The 22665-nt window shown below is 41.7% G+C and overlaps 1 protein-coding gene across 2 annotated transcripts in view; it reads right to left on the bottom strand.

Moving 5' to 3' along the window:
- The window catches only part of fryb (furry homolog b (Drosophila)), a 60334-nt gene that overhangs the window by 3124 nt on the left and 34545 nt on the right, over nt 1-22665 (bottom strand). Inside the window, exons 15-66 of one of the 2 annotated variants that reach the window (XM_074671960.1) lie at nt 22165-22336; nt 21956-22088; nt 21270-21377; nt 21004-21130; nt 20577-20690; nt 20209-20373; nt 19838-19924; nt 19484-19743; nt 19196-19385; nt 18551-18675; nt 17755-17812; nt 17497-17588; nt 17067-17239; nt 16777-16937; nt 16560-16670; nt 16265-16419; nt 15857-15956; nt 15586-15757; nt 15121-15377; nt 14892-15038; nt 14551-14719; nt 14358-14448; nt 14166-14239; nt 12648-12798; nt 12037-12140; nt 11355-11446; nt 11146-11239; nt 10797-11016; nt 10501-10622; nt 10146-10333; nt 9913-10007; nt 9618-9816; nt 9298-9519; nt 8952-9150; nt 8741-8838; nt 8369-8539; nt 8015-8155; nt 7745-7930; nt 6751-6915; nt 6394-6468; nt 6087-6257; nt 5869-5877; nt 5279-5473; nt 4998-5135; nt 3755-3969; nt 3083-3287; nt 2761-2910; nt 1774-1872; nt 1588-1671; nt 1227-1244; nt 871-981; nt 155-390 (exon numbers count right to left, since the gene is read on the bottom strand). In XM_074671960.1, the coding sequence (XP_074528061.1) occupies nt 155-390; nt 871-981; nt 1227-1244; nt 1588-1671; nt 1774-1872; nt 2761-2910; nt 3083-3287; nt 3755-3969; nt 4998-5135; nt 5279-5473; nt 5869-5877; nt 6087-6257; nt 6394-6468; nt 6751-6915; nt 7745-7930; nt 8015-8155; nt 8369-8539; nt 8741-8838; nt 8952-9150; nt 9298-9519; nt 9618-9816; nt 9913-10007; nt 10146-10333; nt 10501-10622; nt 10797-11016; nt 11146-11239; nt 11355-11446; nt 12037-12140; nt 12648-12798; nt 14166-14239; nt 14358-14448; nt 14551-14719; nt 14892-15038; nt 15121-15377; nt 15586-15757; nt 15857-15956; nt 16265-16419; nt 16560-16670; nt 16777-16937; nt 17067-17239; nt 17497-17588; nt 17755-17812; nt 18551-18675; nt 19196-19385; nt 19484-19743; nt 19838-19924; nt 20209-20373; nt 20577-20690; nt 21004-21130; nt 21270-21377; nt 21956-22088; nt 22165-22336 (7394 nt within the window). Of the gene's footprint in view, nt 1-154; nt 391-870; nt 982-1226; nt 1245-1587; nt 1672-1773; nt 1873-2760; nt 2911-3082; nt 3288-3754; nt 3970-4997; nt 5136-5278; nt 5878-6086; nt 6258-6393; nt 6469-6750; nt 6916-7744; nt 7931-8014; nt 8156-8368; nt 8540-8740; nt 8839-8951; nt 9151-9297; nt 9520-9617; nt 9817-9912; nt 10008-10145; nt 10334-10500; nt 10623-10796; nt 11017-11145; nt 11240-11354; nt 11447-12036; nt 12141-12647; nt 12799-14165; nt 14240-14357; nt 14449-14550; nt 14720-14891; nt 15039-15120; nt 15378-15585; nt 15758-15856; nt 15957-16264; nt 16420-16559; nt 16671-16776; nt 16938-17066; nt 17240-17496; nt 17589-17754; nt 17813-18550; nt 18676-19195; nt 19386-19483; nt 19744-19837; nt 19925-20208; nt 20374-20576; nt 20691-21003; nt 21131-21269; nt 21378-21955; nt 22089-22164; nt 22337-22665 lie in introns of those variants that run through there. The other variant, XM_074671959.1, reaches the window with a different exon arrangement.

Genomic DNA, 22665 nt, shown 5'->3' on the forward strand with positions numbered 1-22665 from the left:
CCCCTTTTATTCCACCAGTGTACAGGCTGAGGAGGCAGTAACAGATGGGTATCTGCCTGTAAAATTAGTCAGTCTGTAAGTCAGCTGACACAACCTATGGGATGTCATATGGTTCCTCATGCTGTGGTTATGAAGTCTCAAAAAAAAAACTCACCTGCACTCCTGAATGTAGCGCACAGCTTTGGTGAACTCATGGTTCTTAAGGCACTCTAGTATGGCCTGCACAGCAGCCTCAGATGTTGGGAAGCTTGGAACGACCACGGCTGCCACCTGGGTGGCATGTGCGTGAGTATGGGCCAGGAGTTTGTGCTCCAGGTCGCTGGCTACAGCCGCCTCTGCTGCCTGTAGGCTTGATCTCAGGTCAGTGAGCTCCCGAGACATATTCAGCAGCTACAGGGGAGCAGAGGGACAGATGGTGGTTAAGAGTGTGTTAAGTGTGTTTTTTTTTAATCTTTAAATGGCTTCATTTATGTTTTTCATTATGCTTGCAGCTGTGAAGCTGTTTTTCATTCTTTTGTTGATTTGGATTGAAATCATTTCTTTCCACCCACGCCATGCTGTTGTAATTTGGCAGCCTGTCAGCGATACTGAGCATGTCAAAGAGTATATAGATAGGAGGCACTCACTTGGTGTGAAATGGAATGTCAATGAGCTGCTGATAACAACCCACTTATTTTTTAACTTAAAGCAAACACAATCATACACTCGTAAAATAAAGATGATTGTATTTTGAGTCGCATATAAATTTGTAATTGTACAAACTTTACATAACAGATCTAACTCCTGTCATTCAGGGATGTGGAAGCTGGTGCAAAGGAGCCTCCTGTAAACACTGTCAAATGACTTTTGATGAAACACGATTTGACTCACCTCAGGCACAGAGCTGATGGCATGAACCTGACCGATGAGTGAGCAGTAAGACTGGAAGAGGAGGAGAAGCTGGAAATGCAGCTTGTAAAGCCTCTGACAAAGCTCCAGTTGCTAAAAAACAGCAAAGAATAAACTGAGTCAGATTAAACAGTAGCAGATGAAGAGATAAACACAAAAACAAAGCTGCACATTCTTAAAACTGCAGACCACATAATGAACAAAAACACCCACATGCAGATTTAATACAATAGTTTTCCCTGCACAAGACAACAGGAGCTGGTTGGTTGTTTTGTAGAAGGTAAATAAGCAGTTTATTCAAGAACTGAAGGCAGTGAAGTGAAGGGAAGAAAACTTACTGCAAGAGATTCCATTTGCTAGACAGCGAGAGAGCATGTTAGGGCGTCAGAGTGAGGTGAGAGGAAGACAGAGCGTCAATCAAACACATGCACAGCACAGAATAAACCATCGCTATTCACAATCAGAATTAGTTTAAAAAAAACAAGCAGCAGTAAATTGGAATTGTCCCTGAAGTCTGTTGGATAGAAAGTCAGGAAGGCAAAACACACAAAAGCATGCAAAGAGAGCAAATATCTCAGAGTAGAGGAAGAGTAAAGGGGAATCACTGTACAAAGCAAAGATGAAGAAGTTACTTGTGTTGATTTGGCTTTGCTGAGATATTTAGATATGTACTTGTTACAGTAAAAAAGCTGTCCATACCTTCTCCTCAGAGTCCCCCGGCTGGCAAGTAACCACACTTTCACCAGGGCACCTGGGAAATGTGTCCTTACAGTTCCTCAGCCACTAAAGCATTAAGACAAAAGGTGACAAGAGAGGTTGAAAACAGAGTGAATGCTGTAACATCAAAATAGCAAATAAATCAATGATGTGTCGAGGCTGGCTTACCGATACTGCAGCGTCCTCTTTGGTGTTGTAGGTATCCAGATACTCCTGCAGCTCTAGTGCAGAGAACTTCATCTTTTCAAGGAGACCGTAGGACATAATCTGGAGACACAAAGAGGTGAAGAGTGAGACCCAAACATCAATCTGATTTAAAACAATAACAAAGAGCAAGATCAGTATCCAACAAACATCTATAGTTCTATGGTTTCAATTAGCAGATGATTATGTCCAAAGCGACGTACAACACAAGCAAGAATTTTGACAGAGAAAACCTTAGTTAGTGCGAAAAAGTGCTACAACTCTTATTTGGCTGCAGGCGCTGCCATTTTTCTCTTTCACATGGTAACATGCTGTTAACAGCATAGACTGTAAAAAAATGGACTTCATCTTGCTCGACCTGAAGTGAGGTCACCACAAAAACTGCTCCCCCCTGGTGGCTGGCTGCAGTATAGGTAAAAAAACATCTGTCTCTCCAGCCATCCCAGATTGGCTGTGGTCAAACTTAGGAAAAGTAATACACCTTTTAGAAATGGTTCTCATGTCTAGTTGCTGTGGTGATTTGAAGATACCATTTGGCTGCCTTGTATACAGGTCCTCTTTTTTTGCAAAAGTTTCGTTTTCATTAGTTATAAGAGGCTAACGTTGAACAAGGTTTTATGTCAGGTTAAACAATAAGTGACAGCTGCAGTTCTAGCATATTTTCTTCGAGGATTGTAAAATATGTTGGGAGGGAGAGCCAAGAAGAGATTAGACTCAAAAGAAAAAAAATATTATTATTTTTGTCACCTGGCTCGACTCAGATTCTCCCAGAATACTTCGCAGTCTCTACTGCGCATACTCTGGCTGCAAAACAGCTACCAATGGCTGCATCTGTGACGGGGGTATTTTGGCTTCAAAACTGTACAATGGTAAATGGCGGAACCACACTGTCCACTCTATATACAGTCTATTGTTAACAGCTGCTTAATTACGAGCGACAACAATACTTACTGTCTCAGCATCGATGTAGATTGTGGGACAGTCTGAGCATGTGGTCAGCATCTGTGAGGACCTAAGGAACTTTGATCCAATGCCTCTTAATCCCTCTCCAAGGTAAGTGGCAACATCTGTTGTCAAGACACAGAATTTCCCCTGGATGTTCTGAGAACGAGAAAGAGAAAAAAATAGATGAAGGTTTTATTGTATCGTTTAATGCCCCTGAAAAAATCCTGCAAGAAATCAAAGTTTATTTACAGAGATAGAAGAGTAAAAGAAGAAGAAGAAGTGACTAATGAGTGATTTGTGACCTCAACAAGTACTTTTAATGATTTACCTTGAAAAGAGACGAGAAGACCTGAAATGTGTGGACGGCACAGGACCCGTCTGAGTCAGTCACAAGCTGGTTGATGTGACATCGCCACGCCTCTTCAGCGTCGTCACACACCGTGGGCTGGAAGGCTGCCAAGATGGCGGAGAAAAATGGAGAGGGGGGAGGAGGGAAACCAAGGTCTTCCAAGTCATCTACATCATCTCGTAAGCTGTAGTCATGGAAATTGAAGAGGGAGAAATGGAGGAACACTCAAAACAAGATTTGATACCTTCCCCCAAATGAAAAGGATTGATTTCAAAGTCAAGTAATTAGATTCCTTGTGGGCTTATGGGAGCTGAATAATGTGATCCTTCTGTGTCATTTAGACTTTCTTAGCTACTCTTAGGTAGTAGTTACAAGGGGCAGAAAATTGAATACGTAAACTTTATTAGCTGGTGATAGAAATAATCATATTCCAAGAAATCAGTCACACGATGAATGTAACTAGCAGGGGTAAAATATACTGGGTGTGTAGCAATGTTTCCATTGCACAATTTAATGCTCCACAATTTAGTGTCATTTAGCCAACCCAAGGTTTAAAGTACATTCAAAGAAAAAGCACAACAAAGTTAGATGTATTTACAGCAAACTTTTATTCTAACTAAGCTCTCAGATTGTCCTGTCTGTCATCCTCACCTTGGCAAACAGTTTGGGTCTAGAAAGTCCAGCGGTGGTTGACAGTAGTCTGGGTTGAGGCTGTGGTCAAGATTGATTGGCTGATCCTGGGGTTGCCCCGGCAGCTCCAGAGTGAAGCTCTCACCCCCGTCTGAGCCTTGAGGGATCTCATTAGCACTCAGCGACAGCTCGTCGTCCTGAGCCTGAGTGTCCTCGTCATCAGCACAAGCCCTACCCTGTAAAAGATACGGACAGTTATTTCAGATATAAGAAGATTTAATCAAAGAATATCTCCTTGATGCCTGTTGTTGCGAATTTGCATATACCCAATAAGGTCTTGATGCAGCTGAAATGACCTTTGAATCTCATGATTACCTATTGATTCATATTCTTCACATACCAAAGATGGAATTAGATCTACTATGTCCAGTATATAGTGGTCAGGGGTTGAACTTCTTATGTCTATATTAGGGATGCACAATATTATCGGCACAATATCGGTATCGGCTGATAAAAGCTTAAAAACACGTTTATCGTTACCGGCAGAGATGAAAATTTCTACCCATAGACACAGCGGATAAGGTGCTATTCAGTTAGGATTATTATTATTTTCCATCTGAAAAATAAGCTCCTTAAATAAAATGTAGCACTTCATTTATTTGCTCTGCAGAGCTTTGTGTCTGTCACCAGGTTGTTACAGTAGCTCTAAAATAATCAAATGCAACTTGGTTATGTTTAAAAATGCATTGTACATTTAAAGTTCATGTGATCTAAAGAAATTATTTTTCTGTATATCAATACTGAATGTCTTGAGTTTGAAAAAATTATACATTTCTTATTTATGGTAAAATCAAATGTTTTTTGTCTTGTTTTATGTGTGTTTCTTAAACAAATAAGACCGTCACAACAAGAGTAACATATAAATTCCAGTACAGGATAGACTTAGCTTTCTTTACAGTGAAAAAAACAAACAAACTTGTGATTATTGGTATTGTTATCGGTATCGGCCAAAAGGGGTTTCGATATATCGGCATATCGGATATCGGTAAAAATCCAATATCGTGCATACCGAGTCTATATATATCTTAGTTATAACTATTGTGTGTACTATACTCAAATTTACAATCTCCACTTAATTTAACATCTGTAAGAATGCAAAAACACATAAAAATGATCTTTTTTCATAAGTGTTAATTAACTCAGGTAGTAAGGGATTAAAAGCATGTGTATATGTGTGTGTATGTTGAAGAGTAGTATTCCTCACATGCAGGCCTCTGAGGTCATCATGAAGCACTCCCTGACCCGGTGTGGTGGCATTAAAAGAATGTGGGTCGGCAGACGTGTCGTAAGAAGTAGACAGAGAATCAGTGTGATTGGTTTCCTCTGATGGAGAAGGGTTAGTCTGAAAGAGGAAGGCAGAGCAGGAACATTTATAAATCGGATTAACTTGTGTTCAATGCTGAATCGTTACAAATAATAGAGAGTAAATTTCTCAGGCTCAAGTGGATGTAAAGTGGTATTGATCAAGCAGTGATGGCAACGCACAAGCTGAGAGTGAGAAAGGCTCTGGCTCGTTGAAGACTCCTCTTCCTCTGATGACTCGTCTGAGTCATGGGGGTCCTCGTGTCCCAGACTGGGGGTGCTGCCTGAGTGCTGGCTCTCCTCCAACAAGTCACCGAGCTCTGTGCTGTCCAGTGATCTTCGACGCACGCCCCAATTAAAGTTATCGACAGTCTCGCCCTAGATAACAGAAACATTCACATGGCACAAGGGCAGAGGAGAGGGTAGCAGTGAGGAAAACATCTTCATTTCAAGTTTCAAGAAAGAAAAAAATAATTCCTAAGCGCATCTGACAAGCACAAGATGCAAAATGAACTGTTATTCAAGGGATGAAAAAATGCTCAAAAGGTTGTTTGCATTCACAATGATCATCTTTTTCCCACAAAGACTTTGTTTTGTCATTTATCTCCAACATGGCATGTAGCAGTATAGTCAGAAATGTAGTTCTGCAACCAAGCTGTGAGAGCAAAATGAAGCACAATCATCCTTTGTTTTCTTCAGGGGGAAACAAATGAGCCAGCAACACCACAGCGCTGATTAAAGCCAATGTGAGTGCTCAGTGTGAGAGACCTTACCTGGAGCTCCTAGGCAGCGAGGGGAAGAGAGAGAGACACAGAGTTAGACAGAGAGAGAGACAGGGAGGAGGGGCAGAGAAATACATTTTCAAATATTCTGTAGTAGGAGAACGGCAGGAGGAAAATACAACACATCAAAAGACAAAAAAGAAGAAGAGAGACAGAAACTTTGTCGTCAAAGTGTTCATGAGTGACATGAGGTGAAATTTGAATCTAACCTCTCCGTCCTCCAGCTCCACATCCAGGAAGTCAAAGTCTCGGAAAACTCGAAACTGCTGCTCACTGGCGGTGTCGTCCAGCGTGTCCTCTCTAGTTCCACCTTCCTCTGATGACACGCCGCTCTCTCTCACCTCCATCATGTCCAAGTCGCCACAAGATGAGAAGATAACCTGATAAAAGGAAATAAACATTGTGCTGAGTTCTGAATTTCAAAACTTCTTTAGAAACAACAGAGGAATGTTTGAGGATGTTCACTTCACATGAAACTATGAAATACTGAAAAGAAAAAGGAAGGAAGAAGCTTACAGATGGGTTCTTGGTGAGTCCAACTTCTTGTCCACAAAGAGACAAAACGTTCACCAGCTTCTCTCTGGTTCTTTTCTGTTTGTGTGAACAAGACAGAGAAAAAACAAACAGAATAAAACAAAGCTCGTTTAAACTACAACTATGTTTGTTTTTTAGCTTCTTCATCTGAATCAACCTCAGGTTTTCAGAGTTAAGACAAAATGAGCTGATGGATATTTAAAGGAGAATAATATAGAGGTTACAAGCAATCGCCGTAGCTTGTGCTATCTTACAAAGCAGCTCTAAAATAACATTATAAAAAGACTTATGATAAAGTCAATTTGATAAAAACACAAAATTCAACAAAAAATCGTCCACCTGAGAGGATTGTGGTCTCCTCCAGCTGACAGGCACCAGGATGGTGTTGGAGTTAGATCCAGAGGAGGTGGAGGAGGTACTGCGGGTAACAGCCATAGCTCTGGCCTTCCCTTCTCTAACCCCAGAGCCCTGGAGCTCATCGAAGCGTCGTCCAATCACAGGAGTCTATAAGAAAATAGAGACAATTTTAATATGTAGTCTTTTGTTGTGGCAGCTCTCTCTTCCTTGTCTGTTTCTTGTAATTCTTTTGTCTCTTTTTCGTCGCCTTCGTATTTGGAGTGGGTCATTACTTTGCATGGTTCATTTGTTGGCCATGGACACCAAGCTGGTTTTGTCTTCAGTGATATTTTTCCTGTTTTTGCTCCTGTATTTGTCTAGAGATCCATAACTGCATTGTTCAAACCCATGTCAATGCTAACTGGTGCAAGGCCTGATGTCTTCCCGCAAGTGAAGAGAAGGAGGTGAGGATGACGTGCTGGTTCTCAGATGAGAGCTAAGAAGTGACCACATGGACCTGTCCGTCCATCCATCGTTATTGGGAACTTAAGATCTATCTCCAATAAGATGGACAAACTAGCTGTGCTAACCCAACAACAGAGGGAATACCAGAGGGCAGAGTAGCATCATGCTATTCACATACGTAGCTAATGGAGCTAACACTTGACACCAACGCCACGTTGGAAGAGCTTCACCTGCTGTGAGCAGACAGGATACAGGAGACAGAGACTGAACAGACTGCTGAAGAAGCTCAGTCCTGGACCCTGTGGAGGTGGAGGCTGGCTGAACTGGACAATGATGGACAGGCTGTCATCATCTATCTATCTATGGACCTTTTTGCACTTTCTCTACACTTTCACTTTTGTTTTTCTTGATTTCTGCTGTGACTCCTGAATTCCCCCTCTGGATAAATAAAGTATTTTCTATCCTATTCTATTTATTTTCTTAGTGTACATCTGAAAAGTTCTCACTAAAAATGACCAATTGTCCCACTTACCTCAGAGATGTCAAAAGTAAAGTCCAGGGTTTTTCCGGGCAGAGCCTTGGATGATCCATCCCACACTCTGCTGACCTCCAGGTTTGACAGGTCACCCTGCGTGTGGCCGTACACAGGATGAACTAAGCTGGCAGAGCGTGACACCACCAGCTTCAAGATGTTCAAGGCATCCTTCCAATGCACTGTCTATTCATTTAAAACACATAATAAGTGAGAGAGCAGCACATGTTCAATAACATTTATTGATATAGACATGTACTGGACAGTTACCTGGACAAACTTCTCTATGGTCTTTGTGACATCAGCATTAAACTGTTTGACTTGAACAGCAGTCAGGTCCATGTGGCTGAGGAGGCAGTAGATGATCTGAAGAAGAGACTGTTGCATGCTGGGAAGTCCTTTGTCTAGAAGCTAAAAGATGGACAGAGACATTCAGTGGGTATGTGTGTGGCAACTCGAACCTGAATCATCACAGAGCAACTTTCTTGTTTCATAAAAGTTCTTCAGGAAACCAAAACACACAACCTAAAAATCTGTAGTCTGTCCTTTACAGGCCAAAAAGGGAGCAACTAAACTAATCGGATAAATCATAAATTGGCTAAGTAGTTTAATAGAAGCACATACCTCAGCCATATAAGTGACCATATTGAGTGTGATGTCAGAGAAAGCCTCGTGGAGGTAGCGACAGACCACACTGACCCAGGAGAAAGGGTCTCGTGTGTAGGAGCGTGTTTTGTAGAGGGTCATCACATGAGCCAGATGGGATAGCTTTGTGTGCTTCTCCACCAAACAAACCTAAGGGGGAAAAGAAAGAAAATCAGAGACCGGCAGCGGCAACAAGCAACTGAGGCTAAAGTTTTCATCCTCTTTTCTATGCATGTTCATTTGTTATACCTAGACTTTTCCCTAAAATCAGCCTGATAAACTGTTTTAAAATTGAAAGTAATGAAGTTTGAAATAAACTACAGAAACAAGACAGGAAGAATCGGTAAGTACCTGTGCGATCCTCTCAGCACTCTCTTTACAAAACTGATTTGGGTGGCCAAAGTGCTGCACCAGGTGAGGCAGCAGACACAGCACATTCAGAGGGAAACCTGTACACAGCAGAAAGAATCATCTTCAACAATTTCCATCACAATGCGGTATGAATAAATACTGTTAAATCAATGATACAGGAGATCAGCAACCATGAGCCCATGGCCCCTACCTATAGACTGTGAGCTGTCTACAACAGGCACCCGCGACACGGGGGTGAGCTGACAAAAGAGCTGAAGGGTGAGATCACAGGTGGCCTGGGAGGTAAAACCCTTCAACAAGAGCTGCTGAATCCCAGAGAAGCCACTCCACCTCAGCTGAGCCTGCAGCTTCTCAAGGCGTTCACGGTTCTCTGCTCTGTCTAACGGCACCTGGGAACAGAGGTTTTTAGGTTAAAGTGAGACAAAACGCTGTGTGAATTCTTAAGTGAACACCTGAAATGCATTCTGACAACCTTAGTTCTGGTTTATCAGATCCAATACTCTCTCCTCTTATTCTGTCATTTTAAGATTATTTACCTTTGACAGCAACTTGTGAACAAGACGAAGTGACATCTGGTATTCAAACTCAAAGTCTGACTCCATGAGCGACACTGCCACCCAGAACACTGTGGCCAGTATTGAGGATGGATGGGAAATGTGTGCAGGATCTGATAAAACACTTGGGTCAATTCGATTTGTAGATGACGTACAGGACCCAGGGGTTCTTCCTGACCTTGCAAGGCCATGACTGTTGCAAGCCTGTAGAATGAAAACAGAAATATATTAATTTTTATTGGTGATGTGTTCTGTGCTCACCAAGGATACACCACTACTGAAGATGAATCTTCTTTTCTTGCCTGTATGCGATCCAGAGTTGCGCTGCGAGGTGGATCGCTCGCCTGATAGCCACACTCCCCAAACTTCTTGGGGACAGAGTAGGAGCGCTGGTGCCGTTGGGAAGATAGTCCAACAAAGCCAGGTCCGGGGAAGTTTAGTTGACCTGTGCTCTTTCTGTTCATTAGTTTGTCACTGGTCACAAAGTCTGGTGATGACGTCCTAAAAGACCAAACAAAGTGTTCTGATGTCAAAGTCTTGTTCAAGCAACATACAGGCTAGAGTTAAATACTACACCCACAAAGATCAGAGACATACCTGGTTAATGCTGCCATGAGATCGCTGTTCTTTAAGCATTCTGCCAGATTCACAACCACTGACTCCAGCGTCAATAACACCTCCATCACATAGCCCTTAAACACACACACAGAGACATTGAATTAAACAAGAACAAACAGCAGTGATATGTATTGTCACCTGAATAGTAGGTGGCATGTTGAGTGTTGTATAAATCTCCCACAGTGTCTCTAACTCCCCCCGTTCTTTCTTACCTGCACCTCGTCTCCGTGTTCTCCAACCACTTCAACGAGGCGTGACACCAGGTCGGCCACAGCGTGGTTGTTGATTGGCTGTTTGAGGGCTCTGAAGATCTGGAAAGAGCGGCCAGCGTAGTGGCGTGAGGAGCTGCACAGAGCCGTTTGTAAAGCCACATCGCTCAGCTGCTGCTCTAGGTGGAAGTCTATGAAAACAGAGACACATAAAGAAAAATACACAAAGGTTAGTCCTAAATCTGTTCTACTCAGAGTTTTGAATATTTCCTTTTAGATTTGTTTTCTGAAATGTAACACAGAGTTCATAGGGTTACTTCTTTCTTTAAGTTGTGGCATTTATCATGCTGCTTCTCACCTGACTTGGACTCTTTAAACACAGATATGACATGGCGCAGGAAGTTGGAGAGCTGCTCCGTGCTTTTGGAGTTGGGATTCTTTGGCGTGATGTCCTCGTGCACCCACAGCGGCCCAAACGCTCTGAGCAATGACAACACAGTACTCCAGGCACTGTATACCCACCACCAGTAGCACCACATATATGTTATATAAGCACTAAAACATGTAAACACACTCACACACACCAAACACACTTCCTGCACCAAATGTAGTTGTCAGTTCACAAATAGCATCACTGGAGGTGTGCGTCTGTACCTCGTGGAGAGGAACTCAATAAGTTTGTTTGTCTTCTCATCCGTCTCATTGGATGCATCGTCCAGGTCTTCCAGGTCGTCGGGCGTCACAAGGGGCAAATTTCCAACACTGCCTGCTGTGCTGCCACCACCAAGACTGGCAGAGGAGGAGTTTGAGGTGGAGCTTAGGCCTGAGTCCACCACTGGAGATGTCTGCCACTCTCGCAGGAAGTCAGGTGCATCTAGGAGAACATGAAAGATTTATTTCAATCATCATTTATATTCATATGATTGATGGAACAAGCATGTTTTTACACTTGGAACTGTCACAGAGTTAATAACAGAGTCTACGCTCGGTACTTCAAACTTACGGGACTGCTGGTACTCTGTGTGGTAGCTGGACTTGGTGGTGAGGGTCTTATTATCACTGATTTCTCTTGTCAGCATCAGAACAGAGGCTATGACCTAAAAAACATCACAAAGAAACATTCTTTAAGGACTGCTGAAAATATGCATTACATTGCATTGCACTGATTTAGGATAAAAAGGCATAAAAAATGTATTTGAGGCTCCCACTGACCTGGAAGTTGTTGTTGCAACAGAGGGCAATAAGCAGGTGGAGGAGGAGACGTTTGCTGTGTTCATACACCTCTGGCCTGTAGTGATCCAGTCCTGGTTATTAACATAAACAATCAGTGAGACAACAATCACATAAAAGCAGCGCTGAATTCAAAAAAAGAACACATGAAGCACTTTTAGAAGCAGCTACATACACAGTAACATAGATTACGTAATAACGGACACCCAGAGCTTGACAAGTGTCAGTAAACAGAACGTACTGACTACACAATAAATTCACAACACAGCTAGCGATGTAGATATGAGTCCACAAATGTCTTTATGAGGAGCTTCGGCCCTCAGGGAATGTGACACAAGAGAATGTCCTGACTAGAAATGCCTTTCTGTGTGGGATACAGATAAAGCCTCCAGCTGACACGCTATGAGCTCAATGGACGTCAGAGAAGATACCTACACACCTGAGATTTATTTTTATGAGCTGGTATGTAAACGGCTTGTTAAGAAGTTCAGTTAATGATGACTTTTTGATTTTATCTCTTTGGTTCAAGTTCCTCAGGTGCAGCTGACGATCTGGTTTTATCTTTTCCTTTGTTACAATTATAGTCACCTTCCCTTTTTCTAGACAGCATTGAAAGCTAGAACAAAAGTTGAGTCATGTGTATGAGTTTGTTGCATTTACTGACCCAAGAAGAGAGCATGCAGTAGCAGGGGCAGGTGCAAAGCCCAGTCCTCTCTCACGCTGTGGTCCACCACCATTTCAGTCATGAAGATCACTGCTATGTTACACCTGAGGACCAGAACACAATGCAGTCTAGTAAGAGCACAGGTTTTATTAAAAAAAGAAAAAGAAAAACAGAGGTTCGTTTTCATTTTACAAATCGGGGATGCATTGCAAGAAATCTTTCTGTTTGTTAAACCAGCTGAGTTATTTAGCCTCTTCATGTACTCAGTATTAAAAGACTGAAAACTGCTCAAATACAGTCAGAATATTTCCACAATAACAGCTTACCCAGAATGTGCTGTCTGCCCTATAAATCTAGCCTAAATATCATGAGGAGATGAATCATTAAATTCCCATCTGATGTTCATTCTTCACTTATCAGAGAAGCTGGCTTTGTTTCATTCCATGCTGGAGTTTATCAGAACATCTGGGACGAGGTGTAACTACGTCTCACCCGGCGAAAGAATAGCTGACTCTACTGATTTGTGTGATTGATAGTAACATCACTTTCCCAACTCTGAGTCTGTTCTCTTTTCACACGAGGATAGTTTAATATTTGTGTGTATACAGTACCTATGCAGTGGTCCTCTAGGTGTGATTGTTTCTGGGAGGTAGTCGACCAGAGGAGCCCAGCAGCCTCCGTTAATGGGCATGGGTAACGGCTGAGGATGGTTGGTCTCCAGGACACCCAGTAGCCAACCAGCGTATGGTGGGAGGGGATCCGCTACACAAAAGAAGCACAACTGAGTTTGTAAAATGTTCTTCAAAAACATACACCATGGCTTACATACTCTATAAATTTTAACGATCATAACAAAAAAACAATGACCATCAAAAGAGTTCCCATGCAAGAACATCAAAGCATTACAGAGACAAGTAGTGTCTGTGACATTCACAAACTATTCAAAACAACTTGAAGAGTGACACGGTGTAGATATTCAACAGCTCCTTTGTTCTGCAAAACTAAATATAAAACCAACAGTTGTGACGTCACAAATCAGAATCCAGGAAAAGTTAAGTACGTATCAAAACCAGCAATTTTCCATTGGGTCTAATTGTTACATTCGAATTTCAACACTCTGAGCTGTAAGTTTCAGAGATGCTTTTACAGTTATTTTGTAACATCAAAAAATAAAAAAAATATTCAGTTTTGAAACATGTCAAATGAGGCAAATATTATCTTTGAGAGCATCAAACCAGGAAACTGAACAAAACTGTTTGGTTCAAGTTTAAATGTGATATATTATCACGTCTAAGCTCTAAACACATTAAATGAGTGTGCTTTCAGTATGTTTAGTTTTACGACTTTATTATGAAAAACTTAGTTTATCATTACCATAAAGATGAATTTTATTTTCAAAATTTTTTTTATTGTACAATCTGCTTTCTAAATTAACAATTTACTCCCTATAATTACTTAAAAGAGTGTAATCTTTATTGCTTTCTTGAAAAAACAGACATAATGCTTCATTGCTTATTTTATTTCTCAGCCACCCAGCTATGCTTTCATTCTTCTGTGCTGTATTATTGTTTAAAAGGCCTATATTGAGTGAAGTTCAGTGAAATCCAGAGCTCAGGCTTTAGAGATCCAGCTCTTAAAAAATGGACTGGCAGAACATTACAGCTCTGCTCAGTCACATGAGGACTGCAGCAGAAGCAGCAGACTCACACGTGGAAGCCTCCCAACACAGACGCCTGCTAAAGATAGACTGGGTGCCATCAGTGTGGTTGCGGATAAATCTGTATCTGTGTCATAGGGGACACATGGTGGGTCTTGGCTCGTTTCCAAATAACATGTTTGATTTACAACTCAGACCCAAGCAACAAAATTCAACTGCAGTTTGTATTGATTTATGCTGCACAATCTCCGCCGAAAAAAATCTACAGTCACATCTGTGTAGAGAGGATTGCTCACTTTAAGCATTATAGTCTCAGAAGAACATTATGGACTGACATGAAGAATCCATGTCCTGGAGCTCTTTTCAAATCACAGACAGCTGTGAGTCACCGTGGGCAACGTGTGTGAGTACACACTGTACATGTAGAGCCAGTTTGCATATTCATCCTCATAAAAAACAAAACAGGACTTACTCTTTTCGTCCTCATACGAGCCTCCAGAGCTGTTGCTGTAGCGAGACTCCAATCTGTTGTGAGCCTTGGCTCTCCTGAGACAATGCATGACAAGCAAGTTAAGTCTCCAAATTTAAATTTAAAAGTGTGAAATCTCAATTTGACAGAATAATCAGCTTGTGTTTACTTTAAAAATATTGTATTAAAACTCACCTCTCCTCGCTTTCTCTGACCAGCTTGTTCTCATCTGTGTCTGGTAGATTATCCTGACCAGCCACCACAGTGTTACTGCTGGAGGTTGTGCCTGAACACAGGACGATACAAAAGAATGAGTATCACCTGCCACATAAAAAGCTGACGATTTCACAGGAATCACTGCAGGATTTTTAGGAACCTTTCCTCTCACCTGTCTGTGAGGTGGAGGCTTTGTTGCTGGCAGCAAATCGATAGAAAGGAGGGTTGTCACAGTGCAAGACCACAGGGTTGACCGGGTCAGTCTGCTGCAGCTCAAACAGGAGCTCCTCCATCGTTTGGATGGTGTTGTTGCGACACATGTAGATCACCACCTTCTTGATCTAAAACAGACATACACATGTTACTGAACATTACCTCTCTCTATGTGACATGTGAAACCTGATGTTTTATTATATTTCATATTGTTCTGTGAGTAGTCCACTCATGAAAAGTGTGTTTCAACAGAGGACTTTAAATTTAGCAAAGTGTGGGTTGTGTACATACTACACTTACATAAGGCAGCAGTGTGGTATCACTGCTGACTCCACACAGGCTGATGAGGAACTGCAGAGTGATCCGTAAGTTGTTGCTCCACCTTTCATTGGATACCAGTGCGTTCCAGGCATTCTCAATCTCTTGGCCAGGAACCTCGTCTCCGTACTAATAGCATGAAGGAAAACAGTTAAAGAGCAGACATTCATATTTGAGTACAGTGAAAAAAATGGCAGACAGGACGGCTTACCTTAGCGGTCATAAACATGAGGTTGTTGAGGACAAGCGAGGTTGCCTGCAGAGATCCCCATCCGTTACCTCGCAAACAGGGGGACAGACTCACACCCTGACCCTGGCCGTGTGTCTCCTCCTCGGGTGTGCAGGGGCTTGAGGCAGGGGGCATGAGCCCAGTGTCCACTAGCTCAATGTTACTGAGCCAAGGGAGCAGGTATGAGAGCATGATCTGTCTACCATTAGGATGGGTGGTTGGGAATCTCTGGCTTACCTCTGAAAAGTAAAAGAGCAGCAGTGGAATTAATGAACTGAGTGTCTTTGGAATTGTTATAGAGTCATAATTCATAGTTGTGTTACAAGCTTAATGCCTTCCTCCAACCATTTATGAAAGCAGCTTAGTCTTAAAGGTTTGTGACGTAACATAAAACTGAACTGATCTCCCAGTGCAGGGCCTGTTTGTACAATCATGATGAAAACATACCAGAGAAAAGAGGCAGAGTGAGTTCAGGGTACATGCTGGCCAGCTGGATGGAGAGTTGGGACAGATTGACGCTGTACAGAGGTGGCAGGGGGCCGTGTGTCCCGTACAAAATATTACCAGGCTTCTGCTCCACCATCCGCTTTGAGTACGCACACAGCTTAGACTCCAGCACCTGCAGACGCATTATACAGACAAGGCAAGGAGGGTTTGTGCAATAAATAAAAAATTCAAATTTGGGACTGAGTTATTTTGTTCCACATGTTGCATGTACCTGCATTAGCTGCATTGAAATCTCGTATATCTCTCTGCTGGTGTCTGAGGCCTTGAACAACACAAGGTTGAGCAAAGTCACGAGGTCACATGGATAATTTCTAAAGAAGAAAAGAGAAATGGTCATTAGTTGCATGTTATGATAAAAAATTAATGTTAATAAAACAGCAGACTGTTATGTCTGGAATTAAAATCTGAACATCTATGAATTCAGTGTGATGTCTCATTAAAGTTAAGACAGTCTGAACTGGCTCCTATTTATCTTTTGTAGGAGCCATTGTAAAATACTTCTCCAATGCTGAAAGTTGTGCTATGTATGATTTTGTATGGGTTTATCTGAGACAGTTTATTGGTAAAAGTGGGGCTAGCCAAGTGTTTTTGTACTTGTAACACGTGCACATTTCCCTACCTGTTACCACAGACAGTGGCGATGGCTTTGAAGCAGCCAGATGCCAGCTGGTAAGACCCAGTGAAGCAGCGATCCACAGCCCAGTTGAAGAGATTGATTTGGTCAGGATTCAGTTCTAAGAGCAGGATGACCACCTCACAACCCAGACGGTGCACCTTGGAAGAAAAAAAAACATACGAAATGTTATTTTTGTAAAAAGTAAAAAGAGTAAAAGAAGCAAAAAAGAATCCCAGCAAACATAATATGTTCAGGATATGAAAGGTATGTAAAAATTTAAGGTTGAAAGTTGACTTACACGCAGGTCATGGCAGGCCAGGATGTTGTCAAGCCATTTGTAGAGGTAACCGTCAGTAGACAGTCCAACATTATCAAACACTGGACCGCAACACAGAACAGCTGACATGGCCTGTATCACAAATGAGAAGTTAATCCAAAAGGTTTCAAGAATAGAGTGAAAGAAAAACATGGCGAAATAACTTGCTGGTGGACTGTGTGGGTGTATTTTTATCTACCTTTAGAGCGCAATACTGGTAGCGAGTGATCTGGTGGTTGCGATCGCTGTAACGATCCAGGGGTGTGAACATGACACTGAAAGGTCCGGCCCACTGGCTGAAGAGGATGAAGAGGTGATGTCTCAAAGACTGCTGAGGGAAGAGAAAGCGCCTGTGGTGGACTGCAGGGATGAGACAGGAAGGATCAAAACATAAGACAAACTGAAAGCTTAAATTTGAAACCTCTGTGCAGCATTTATACTGAATGTGCTATGTTATATATAACTTCATGTAATTACAAACTTATTTACCAGGAACACATTGAATGAGATTAGCCACCATCCCGCTGAAGTGTGCTCTGATGTCTTTAAGCACATCCAGCTCCTTTTCATTCTCAGCCTCCAGAAGCATCCGCGTGAGATCAACATACTCCAGGAACAAAGCACCCAGCGCCAGAGAGTCGCGCTCTAATGCTCCATTGGTGCTATGAAAGGCAAAAGAACAAGGAGATACATAATTAAGGGAATGAAGGCGAGAATCTCTTTGATAGAAATGTGCAGCAGCAGCAGATGAGAAGTTACAGGAGGAAGTAAAAGAGAAACAGATGCATTTCACACTGACAGAGTAATAAGATGAGTAAAGCAAGAATGATTACGCCTTAGTTTTATGAGACAAATTGCATAATCAAACATCTGAACCGAAACAAGTGAAGTGCGCTCAAAGGACAGATGTGGGTGGTACCTGTCACTGATGACTCCGGCATTAGCCAGGAGTTCAAAGATCCTTAGCAGCTGCAGTCTAAGAAGATCTCTCCTCTCTCTGCGCTTCTTGTTCTGAAATTAGACACAAGATTTTTATTTTCCTGAAATATGCAGGAGCATTTGCAAGACTCTCAAAAAACATATTCTTTCTGTGATTGACAAAATTAAACTAAATCACATATGTTTTTGTCCCACTTAGTCTTTTTTTCTTGTGTTTGTGTGTCTTCGTGTGTGTTACCTCAGGCCTTCGCTCCAGTGCTTCCTTCATCAGTGGATGGAGTTCTTCAACCAGCTCCCTGTGAACACACAGGATAGAGGTGCATTGCTACATTTCTGAAAAGCACTTCCTTGTACATGGAGACTGTTGATATTAAAGGAAACAGAGAGTTTGAAACAAATGTCTGTCTTGTGCAACCCAAATGTCAAATGCCCCAGAAAACCACTAATCCTCAAACTCTGTAACATTAGACAGATCTGTCTGGGGAGATGTAATCTCCTTTCTGACAATGAATGGAAAATATTTCTGGTTAAAAATAGACGATCTCTTTTAAATGAAAACCTTCACATAAAGGATCCTCTGTATATTGAAAAATGTAATACACCTCTGTCCCTCTGAGAAATCTTTTCTACATCAGTGACACAGGTTTATTTTCTGCTGAATGTCTCAGAGGCATGCAGCTCATTTCAGTTATGAAGTGAATGTAAAGCCTGATGGGAATAGCTAATAGAAGATGGCAGCGTTAAGAGGCTGATGAGTCACGTCTTTCTTATGTAAGAGATTAGGACAAGCTCTCATCACATCATTCAAGTATTTGAAATGTCTGAATGTTAGAGTTTATTCTCTGCCAAAACAAAAGTTTATACTGAAAAACAAAAAGCCTATTTCACTTATTATATCATCTCAACAAATCTTAAGAAACAGAAGTTTAAAGATTTAAGATGAGCTTTTAGAGTAATTTAACGTTTGTTTAAGTTTTGAATAGAGCATATTCAACACTTCCATTTCCTCTGGTGTTTTGTTTTGGTGAAAGTACCTGAAAACCAGAGCATTTGTGCATCCAAACCCGAGCACCAGAGACTCTGTGATCTCCAGACTCTCAGCTCTCATCAGTGGGACAAGTTGTTTCAAAAGCCAGGCTACTGAGGGGGTACCTATCACCTGTGAAATAAAAACAAACACACAAACATGCATCAGGAATCTTTACCAGCCTGATTTTACAAAATCTTGTGGTGAAAAATTTGAGCCTGAATTTTCATGTTTTCACCTCTGTTTAATAACAAACTTTTATAGAATAAGACAAAAAAAGACTCAACCTGATGATTATGCCTCCTGATAGAAGCATATCATCAGACTTTTGGGTCAGCAAAAACATTAAAAATATAAAATTCCCATTTGCAACCAAACTTTTCATCAATGAGTGATTCAAAGGAAAGTTTTAGCAAAAGTTTTGATCAAGAATGAGTATTACATATGAGAATTCTTCCAAATTTTCTCGGTCAGGAATTGTTGAATTGTTGTTAACCAAAATAATACTCATTGGAATCATAAAAAAGACTATGAGTTTAAATTCAAGACCTCATTCACTGACTGTATGGGAAATTTCAGAGGACTTAATAACTTGCAAATCACTAAACAGCCTAAAAACATTTGAAGAATTTCCAGATTCTTTAAAACTGACTTTGTTGTCGTAGGTGACGCTCCCATCTGGTGTGGTGGCTGTAATCTCAGGTGTAGAAGCTCTGAGGTGACCCGGTGACATGATGCTTGGCTTGGCCACACCCAGACACAGAATCAAGTAGTTTCGCCAAAGAGAGATGTAGCTGTCACTGGAGCTTGCTGTGCTGGTCTTTTTTGCATTCACTGGACTGCTGCAGGAGAACAAAAAGAGAACAGGCAGTCAGATCTTCTTATCTTTAAGTTTGTGGAAGATAAACTCTAAAAACAAAGATAAAGTGTGTTCTTGTACTTGGGGTCAACCAGCGGCAGTAGCAGCTGTAGCCGTGTGAAAACGTAAGGCCAGGCGTATCCCAGGGCAGTGGGGCAGTGTTTAGGCAGGTGCTCCTGCCGCAGGAAGATATGGAGACAAAGCACCCAGGGGTCCTTCATGCACTGGGCAAAGATCCAAACATGGCTGGGGCTCTTCACGTCATAGGAACTGCTCACGAGGCGAGCTGTCCACTCCACCAACCACTGCAGGTCAACATGGTGGTTGAGAGGTAGGGTGGACTGAGGGGGGGAGAGGGGAGATGATTCAATTATACACAGCAGCTAAGACGTCATTTGGAGGAGTATTCAGATGATATTGTTACAGCAGACTTACCGAGTCGGACACAGCCACATGAACAAAGCTGTCCATCACAGCTGGGCTCAGCTGGTCCATGACCTCTATCATGGGTTTGTCATCGTCCTGGAGGGGGAGACATTTATAGAATGAGCTATTTTTACAACAGCATCATACAATGTGAGAGGATTCACAAGCTGCTTATACTGCATATCTAATCAGAACTGCAGTCAGATGGCTCTCCTTTCATTCTGATATTTCCAGTATTTTCTGTGTCTTAGCCAACAGCGATCCACCACATGTAGCGGATGTTTGTTCTTTGAATGTATATTTGTTTAATTATCTGCTAACAGAGTAAAGCTAGTGGTTTAATCTCCATTATGTTTGGTGTTTGAGTTCCCTGTTCTTACCTCAGCATGTCCTAAAGCTGTGAAGAGGCAACGGATTTCTCTTAACACGCCAACGGCCAGCTTCCTCGTGCTGATCTGACATGAGCAGAGCAGCAGCAGGGCGAGACCTTCAACTGCATGAAGCACCGAGCAGTGAGGGCTTCTATCAGGCAGTCTGGGGCTTGACTGATGCAGAGAGGAGACAACAATAGACGAGAAACTGGTTAACATAACAAACCATAATCGTCTGTTGTATGATCAGATTCTAGGACAAATTGATTGTGGTTTAAAGAGAAAATAACATTATTTTGAAACAGTGTCACATGATCGGTGTCAAAAGTTGGCTGAAATGCAACAAACAGCAGGTTAAATGTCATTTTTATACAAACCTCAACTCCTCCCCGCATCTTCCCCTGGAGCTGCAGAGCTAATCTCCACTGTGTGAGCAGCTGGAGGAGGAGCTTTACAGATGCATCCTGCAGACCCTGATGGGTGTCTTGTACCTGGAATAATTGGTGAATCAGAGAAACATCAGTTAATTCTACAACAGATTATTTGTATATTTGTTATGTATATATTTTCCTCTGGTTTTATGTTTTTTTAATACATCTAAGTATTATATCTTGTTGTTTGTGCTGCGTTTAATCTGTACAGCACTTTGGTCTCTTTGAAGCTGTTATTCTATAGAGCTGTAGTGTTTATATTTTATGTGCTTACTATGCCTAAACACACACACTAGATGTGTCACCAACTTCTTACAGGATGTAATCTATATGTTTTTAGTGGGTTCCAGATGTCTGTTGAGTTCAGTCATACCTCACGTAGAAGGAAATGTGTGTAACCAAAGAGGACATCTTCCCTCCAGTCTGAAAAATCCAGCAACAAGCTCTGTAGGGAGTTCTGGGAAATAAGACGAAGCTCGTCGTCCATGTGCACCGTAAGTCTGAGGGATAGATGAGAAAAGTAACCACCACTGACAACAAAACGAGAAAATGTTTGATAAAATTGATGAATAAATGTATAAGAGGATGTTTTAACGCTCGTATGTTTTTTAAGTTTGAGTTGTGCTGACTGGAACTCACCGTGAGAGCAGGTCAATGAGCTCAGGTTTGGACATGGCATCAGGAAGGATACGAGGAATGGCCGCCACACACGTCCTGAACAGGTCGATTTTAGGCTTCCTTTCACCTCTGTCAGAAACATCAGTCAAATTCAAGGTAAGAAAAATTTCACCAGCAATAGTCTCCTTAACTCAACAGAGGTTGGTCTTAGGGTAATGGAGAAAGACGGTGACCAAAGAGGACTCTTTGTCACTGCGGATGGGTTCACAACCCTTCTAGCATGCAGACTGCAGTCAAATCAATCAAAGATGTTGAGCAACAGCTTGGCTCAGAAACACTTCCTTGCTTCACCTTGTGAGGTTTCATTGAGAAGTTATATAAGACTTGGCATCCTTTCACTGATTTTAAGTATGAGTGATAAATTCACTGTAATTCATTCTTTGCTTTTATGCCTGATGTGATTTACCAGTGCTCACTACGTAAAGAAGTATTATGTCATATCTTCTTATTTACAAAGAGGAAATATTTGTTGCATAGAAACATTTGCATTTAATTCCAGCTTTTTTGAAAAGTTTCTCAGACAACTTAATACTAATAAACAGACGGTAAAGACAAATGTTTAACATGTACCAAGGAAAATGAGCAATACATCGTTTCTGAAAGTGGATGTTCATATATGTTTTAAAAAGAATTCAAGTGTTACATACGTGATCATGTCCTCTGGTTCTTTATTGAGCATCTGGACGCTGGTGAGCATCATACATCGACCCACCTCCTTGTCAAGGTGTCTCAGGATGTTGTCCAAAGACTTTCTCACCTGGGAGTAGTACAAGGACATGCCTGTGGAGCACAGAATAGATATTACAGACTGCGTTCAAATTAAAAGAGCTGGAAAACCTTCCAGAAACACACAGACCTATTAGTTTGGCCTCTTCTTCTGTGAGGGTTTTGCTAAGATAAGTTTTCTTCTTCTTCAGGGAGTTTCCAGACGGCAGAGTGGCTCCTGTGTTGGGCATTGGAGGCTCTCCGTCTTTTTGCTGCAGAGCATCTGCTATCACCAGGAACGCCCTCAGACCTATGTTCATACGCTGTAACACATATAAAACGGAGCATTCTCAACACATCCAGGAAGACTTTGTAAGTAGTGGGATGAAATTTGAGCAAAACAAGGCAATAATGAAGAGCAAAACAGACATGAAGAAGCAGAAACTTCAAAATATATTTCAATTTTTGGGTGTTTTGATTGTTTTAAAAACATATTCACTTATTAAAGGTTCTACCCTTCACAAACACTTGCAAACAGACATCAATGTAATCTATTAGACCACTGGAATTCCCCTTTAAGCTGGAGTCATTTCAGTGAATTCCAACTATTCTTAAGACCAGATTCCTTTAACCACACCGCTGCATGTGTCGA

The sequence above is a fragment of the Halichoeres trimaculatus genome, unplaced genomic scaffold (assembly GCF_033239565.1).
Source record: "Halichoeres trimaculatus isolate MK-OKI-2021-1 unplaced genomic scaffold, fHalTri1.1 fHalTri1_scaffold_6, whole genome shotgun sequence".
Taxonomy (NCBI): Eukaryota; Metazoa; Chordata; class Actinopteri; order Labriformes; family Labridae; genus Halichoeres; species Halichoeres trimaculatus.